The sequence below is a fragment of the Cebus imitator genome, unplaced genomic scaffold (genome assembly GCF_001604975.1).
Source record: "Cebus imitator isolate Cc_AM_T3 unplaced genomic scaffold, Cebus_imitator-1.0 Scaffold545, whole genome shotgun sequence".
In the NCBI taxonomy this organism is placed as follows: Eukaryota; Metazoa; Chordata; class Mammalia; order Primates; family Cebidae; genus Cebus; species Cebus imitator.
Genome location: NW_016107860.1, coordinates 936,529 through 943,464, shown reverse-complemented (window position 1 = coordinate 943,464; position 6,936 = coordinate 936,529). Strand labels below are relative to the sequence as shown.

The 6,936-nt window shown below is 35.7% G+C and overlaps 1 protein-coding gene across 50 annotated transcripts in view; it reads left to right on the top strand.

The window, feature by feature from the left end:
- CAPRIN2 (caprin family member 2) overlaps positions 1-6,936 on the top strand; it is a 52,245-nt gene that overhangs the window by 20,346 nt on the left and 24,963 nt on the right. For 37 of the 50 annotated variants that reach the window (XM_017515277.2, XM_017515275.2, XM_017515270.2 and 34 more), the window contains exons 5-7: positions 2,586-2,824; positions 4,104-4,186; positions 6,235-6,402. In XM_017515277.2, coding sequence (XP_017370766.1) covers positions 2,586-2,824; positions 4,104-4,186; positions 6,235-6,402 — 490 coding nt within the window. The remainder of the gene's footprint in view (positions 1-2,585; positions 2,825-4,103; positions 4,187-6,234; positions 6,403-6,936) is intronic. The other 13 variants (XM_037733774.1, XM_037733770.1, XM_017515276.2 and 10 more) reach the window with 1 other exon arrangement.

Below are 6,936 nucleotides of genomic sequence, written 5' to 3'. Positions count from 1 at the left end.
CCATGTTGACCAGGATGGTCTCGATCTCTTGACCTCGTGATCCACCCACCTCGGCCTCCCAAAGTGCTGGGATTACAGGCTTGAGCCACCGCGCCCGGCGGAAGTCTTTCTTTTCAACCTTGTCACATTCTGCTTTGTCTTCATGAGATGAGCTCTGTCTCCTGGTAGGGATTCATCATTCTGAGTCTTAAGAAAACCAATTCTGTCATTGAGTACTATTGATTGTGAATGCTTTACTTCTTGGATTTTCCTTTCCAAACTGGTCCTCAGCTGGAAAAAGAGAACAATGTAACCCACCTTCCTAATTTCCATCTAAAGGAGAAATTGGCTGTATTCCATGGCTTTTCATGACATCTGATCATGATCTGGGGGACTTTCTTGATACTTAATTTTATTTAACAAAAATTTGAGGCCCTGTTATATGTCAGGCTCTGTGCTGAGTATTAGTGAATATTGGTGAACAGTAGATGTAGTCCCTGTCGTCATGGATGCAGATAAAGAAAAAATAGCTAGGCATGGTGGCTTACATCTATAACCCTAGCCCTTTGGGAGGGGGATGACTTGAGTTCAGGAGTTTGAGACCAGCCTGGGCAACATAGGGAGACTTGATCTCTATAAAAATAAAAAATAAAAAAAATAATTAGGCATGGTGGCATGTACTTGTGGTTCCAGCTATTCAGGAGGCTGAGGTGGGACGATTGCTTGCGTACAGGAGGTTGAAGCTGCGTGAACCTTGATTGTGCCACTGCACCCCAGCCTGGATGGCATAATGCCACTGTGTCTCAAAAACAAACAAGAAACCCAAAATTGCTTTGATAGGGGAAGTTCAAGGTGGCATGAGCCCATATGACCACCCAATCCAACCTTGGAAGACAGGGTGAAGATAAATCTGTGATAATCATGTGATATAATTGTCTCAAGATGCCCTGTGAATCAGTTGCTTTTCCCTATACCATGATGAAACTCTGACCAAGAGAAACCCAGTGTCTTGGAGAGCTAGGAGTGCCACCTCCATCCTCTTTTCTTCTCTCAAGCAGGATCAAAGAATCCTATAGTTTTGGTGTTATTGATACAGTCTATACAGAGTTCTTGGAAAAAGCCTTACTGAGCCTTTCCCATCAGAGAAAATGTGCTTGCCCATGGCAACCTTCAACCAGTCTATTTCTCATTCTCAACATTTTATCTTTACTCATTATCTTTCTGTTCCCAGCAGTAGCACAAATCAAATTTACTATGTTCCTTCCACATCCCCTAGAAAGGGTTTAATTATGATACAGTGAATGTTTTTCCTGAGGTTTTCTCCCCTAATTTTAATCTGTTAGGATTTATGAACATCTCTGTTATATAATTTAAAATATTGATGCTATATCAAAGTACTTTGACCCATCGGTAGGAAAAAATCTTATTGTTTATTTTTGTATTCTAATCTTCATACCTTATGAAATAGCCAATATGATGGAAATGTTACAATCAGAAAATCTATGGGGGGGGAAGATCTTTTAGGTTTCTTCATGGAAAGATAATACTTTTGAGTTAAATGGCAAGCCACTTCTGGGACTCTTGAATATTATGTCAGACTTTTAAGGTATTATAGTTCTGAGCTTTAGAGTAGATCCAAGGTTGCTCAATCTGCATACACAAATTTTTGGAGGGAAAACTTTTTTTTTTTTGAGACAGGATCTCACTCCGTTGCCCAGGCTGGAGTGTAGTGGTACTCTCACCACTCACTGCAGGCTTGACCTCCCAGGACCAAGCGATCTGTCTCCCACAGCCTCCTGAGTAGCTGGAACTATAGACACACACACACCATGCCCAGCTAATTTTTGTAGAGAGAGGGTTTTGCCATGTTGCCCAGGCTGCTTTTGAATTCCTGGGTTCAGGTGATCCACCCTCTTTGGACTCCCGAAGGACTGAAATTATAGGTGTGCACCACTGTGCAAGGCCTGAAGAAAAACCTAAGTTCCATTTATTTTCTGTATCTACAATCAGCTAAATATTGGAGGTTATAGCTCCATCCAGACTGACAGAGCAAATTATTGTTTAAAAAATGTTTAATTTTACTTCTTAAAAAAAGTAACACGTTTGCTCTGGCTGGTTTTTGGCGTTACATTTGGAAGACATTTTATGTCTGTTAGCTTTTCGATTCCTTATGCTTTCTTTGGTTGATTGAAAACTGACCATTTTAGTTTGAATATTTTTTCCGTTGGAATTTGAGATTAAAAAAAAAACCCTAAAAGGCCCAAAAAGAATTGATATATATAAATGTGGAAGAGTAAAATATTGAAATGAATATGGATATGAATGATTCGCACTTCACTTTCATCATGGTGATCTTAGAGGTACTAGACACTCTGGATTTGAGAGTCAGATATTGGACACCCTTGGCCCTGGTTACCTGCAGCAAACCAGTTTATTACTCAGTGACTTATTTAGCTCAAAAAGGAGACAGATTAAACTGGTAGTGTGACAGTCATGTAATTTGTCATCTCATCTCAGCACTTTTGGGTTTAGACTTTGTAGAACATTTATTGCTTATATGGGATGGTAGAGAATTGTTAACCTTAATTAGCCATTTGTTTTAACAGCTACTAAAAGCGCAGAAGAAGGCCCAGAGAAGGGAGCACATGTTAAAACTTGAGGCTGAGAAGAAAAAGCTTCGAACTATACTTCAAGTTCAGTATGTATTACAGAACTTGACACAGGAACATGTACAAAAAGACTTCAAAGGGGGTTTGAATGGTGCAGTGTATTTGCCTTCAAAAGAACTTGACTACCTCATTAAGTTTTCAAAACTGACCTGCCCTGAAAGAAATGAAAGTCTGAGGTAAGCTAATGAAAAGACTTTCCTGAAATGGAACACTTGACACTTTAGCTTTTTAGGGGTGTGTATTTGTGTGTGTGTGTGTGTGAGAGAGAGAGAGAGAGAGAGAGAGAGAGTGTGTGTGTGTGTGTTAGTGGGCTGGGGGGAGAGAGAGAGAGAAATTAAGAAAGCAATAATTTGATTCAGTATGGGAAACGTTGGCTGGCCCAGATTCTGACAGGGTTGACGGATTGTCTATAAGGAAAGTAAATTTGAATGGTCTCATTAACATGCTTCTTTATTGTAATACTGATTTTTTTAAAAATGATGTCTTGAGCATCAAATTTTAATCCTGTACCAATATAATATTATATCTATTTCTAAAACTTTTAAAATAATTTTCTCAGAGTAGCCTTCTTACTCCTGCTATACTTAAGTAAAGGTAAATAAGATTTAACTTGGCCAGTATCGTTAAAGTTTCAAAGTAAAAATTATTTGGTGGTGTTATTATGCTGTGAATAACTACTGAGAAATACATTTAATAGTTTAAAATACAAAACCTGCAAATTGGGGCTGTCTGATTTTTTTCCCTCACAGTGATCCATTGCTCTTCTTGTTTTGATGGAGTAAATCAGCTAGGGGACAGATGCTGTGATCTTCCTTTGTTAGATGCAGGCTGTTCCAGCTTCATATTTAGCAACCATGCTAAAGTAGAGTCATTTCAATGGTTACTAGAAATCGGTCACTAAGCAGAAAGAAGCCTAATAGAAATCTTAATTACCTATATATAGCCATATATTTTTTAATTCTCATGCTGATAGTCTACTCCATCATCATTATCTATACATTGCTTCCTTCACTTTTGTGGGTTCAGGGAATGTAGCTTCACTTTAATATATGAAATGTGAGCAAAATGTAATTTGCTAATAAATAAGCTGCTTTCTTTAAAGTCAAATGCGGCTCTTAATGTTTCCATTTCACTGTTCTTTTATTTAGGGAATACACCTAATAACTAATGATACTGCATTGGCAGCTTTAAATACTTCTTGGTCTATTCTTTAATAGTTTTATTTGGCAAAATCCATATTTTAGTTATTTTAAGGAAAAAGTCTTACATTTGAAATCCTTCAACAGGCATTTAGTCACCTTGTATACATTTCAATTTTTTATTTCCAAAGAGCAAAAAGACAAAATTAACATTTGAATGTCTTGTCTGTTAATGGGTTATATTGCATAAATTGTACTGCTCCATAAATATGTACTTCTAAAGCCACTTTGTTCTGCTGCTGCTTTTCCTTGTCAGTGTTGAAGACCAGATGGAGCAGTCATCCTTGTACTTTTGGGACCTTTTGGAAGGTAGTGAGAAAGCAGTGGTAGGAACGACATGTGAGTTTTCTCTACTCTGGACTTATGCAGTAAATACTAAACTTTATGTCTAGAAGTTTAGTATGATATTGAGGGTCTAAACTGTGTCAGTCCATCAGAACTTACATGTCTGACAATATTATATTCATTGGGAGAATGATCCCTTTGTTTAGTTCTGTTAAAAGCAGCTATTGTACAACCCTATTCACTAAAATGGAATTCAGGGAGAGTTTTGAAGTGGCAAGTCAATATGATTTGGAAAGAGAGCTAAGTGCTGGCTTCAACACTAGCTTGATCATTTTGGGGTTCCGTTTTCTATTCTGCATGGTAGTACCTGCTCTATTTAAGAGTTTTAAATTTATACATAGTTAACATTAAGGCTTATCTACCACATCAGCCTAAGAATATATGAATGATTTTATAGTCTATTGAAACATTGTTGTCTATTGATCTGGAAGTGGTCTATGGAAAGAGAGTTCTTTTGGCTTCCTAAATAGACTTTGGCCAATGACCAAATACAGATGACTGGACATAAAGCACATAGCTTTGTGTTCTAGCTTAGAATAATGAAGACTCATTAAATGGTAGTAAATATTTTTGTTATCAGTGATTGCTTCCTTTTTAAAAAAATATCCAAGTATCTATAACTATCTTAAGATTTCTAAGTTTGTTCAAGCTTAAATCAAAATTAAAAATGTATTTCTTGGTTAGAATGCAAAATGAGTTTAGAAAATAGTTTGGCAGTATGTTAATAAAATGAAGCATATACTTATTAACGCTAAGCAATCGGTCTTCTAGTACCTAAGATAAATGAAGACATGTTCATATAAGTACTTGTACACAAATGCTCGTACAAGCTTTATTCAGCTGATAAACTGATAAAATGTAGTATATCCATACAGTGGAATCTATTCACCAATAAAAAAGGGACAGAACTATTGATACATGTAACAACATGGATGAATCTCAAAATAATTATGCTGAGTGAAAGAAGCCAGACATAAAATGAGTACATATTGTATGATTTCATTTATATGAAATTCTAGAAAAGGCATTATGGAATGGTTTTTCGAGGGGTCAGGGGAGGAGATTAATTGCAAAAGGGGTAGTAAGAACTTTTTGGGTTAATGAAAATGCCTACATCATGGTTCTGGTGGTAACACAACTAAATATCTGTTACAACTGTACAGTTAAAGTAGGTGAATTGTGCCTGTAAATTATATCTGAAAGCTGATATGAAAAAAAAAAAAATTATGTCATAGTACTCCTATGAAAGGAATAATAAGACTCAAATGAAGTACAGAGCTCTACTTAGCTTGGTATTATGTTTATAATGGATATTTAAAATAAAATAACTTTAGACCTATTTGTAGTATAGTGACCTTAGCATCATTTTAAGGTTTTTCTTGATTATCAAATGGTCAGGTGGTAGGAATGACAAACAGCATAACTCGAGTAAAATCTTCGTGATGGAATTTTGTAGTTTAAAAATATTTCAGAGTTTGTACAAGATAGGGTTTTCTGATAGATTGATAATATTAGTAATCTAATAGAGATTGTCCAATATAGGATTTTTTTTTAACCCTATCTAATAGGTAGATTTTGAGGAACTGACTTTTACTCCTCTAAAGCCTTAATTACTTGGGGAAGATAGAGTGGTTGCTAGTTGTGATGGCTTGGGAGCAGATAGGAAAAATGACTTATTTTTCATCTCGTGGAATAGATATGTGCTTTTGTGACATATTTGATGAGGATATCTGATTTTTAGTCATTTTTCAAATGGTGGAAATGGAGGTCCAGAGAAACTTAAGTGACTTGCTGAACTTTTGAGATTCTGATCTTGTTAAAATCATATTGATTCAGCATAAAGATGGACTGCATATTTACTCTTCATGGCACTAACAAGTTCTCCAGTCAGTACCATGACAATATGAACTGTTGTAAACTATATGTACATCAATGTAAACTATTGTAATGATGTACTACATCTAGAATAAAATTAGGATTTCTATTCCCAGTAATTTTCGGTGAGGTCATGTGATAACTAAGTCTTAATTACTCTTTCTTAGACAAACACATGAAAGATCTACTGTCTAAATTGCTGAACTCAGGCTATTTTGAAAGTATCCCAGTTCCTAAAAATGCCAAGGAAAAAGAAGTACCACTGGAGGAAGAAATGCTAACACAGTCAGAAAAAAAACCACAATTATCGAAGGCTGAATCTGTCAAAGAGCCAGGTTTGTTGTGACCTCTGACAATCCTTGTAGTGGTTGCGTTTTTTAATACCCCAAATGAGTCACATATTGTGCAGTGATTGCCTTATTTTAATTGGTTAGGTTCTGCATACATGGAAATCTTTACTTACTGCAGGATAAACCTAGGTTTATAAAACATCTCTAGGCTTTATCACCATGATTTATAGAGTGAACCTTATTAGAAATATTAGTTTATACTGTGTCCCAAAAGAATACATTGCTTAAGAGGAGGGCATTTATGGAATTTGAATAAACTTCTCTGTTAAACTACTAGTAGGATAATTCTGTTTAAAATTGTTTACAATGGAAGATATAGTAGAATCCAATACTGTAGCAGAATGAGGATATAATTAACCTAATTTGAAATATCGATTTGGGGAAAGTGCTAAAGTCAGTAAAGAAAATATATTTTTTAAATTACCGTTTGCCTGGGGAAAAATATCTTGAGCAGATGGCACTTTTGCTTTTGTTTGCTGAAGCTGGATTTATTAAATATCTGTTCTTTTTTTTTTTTTT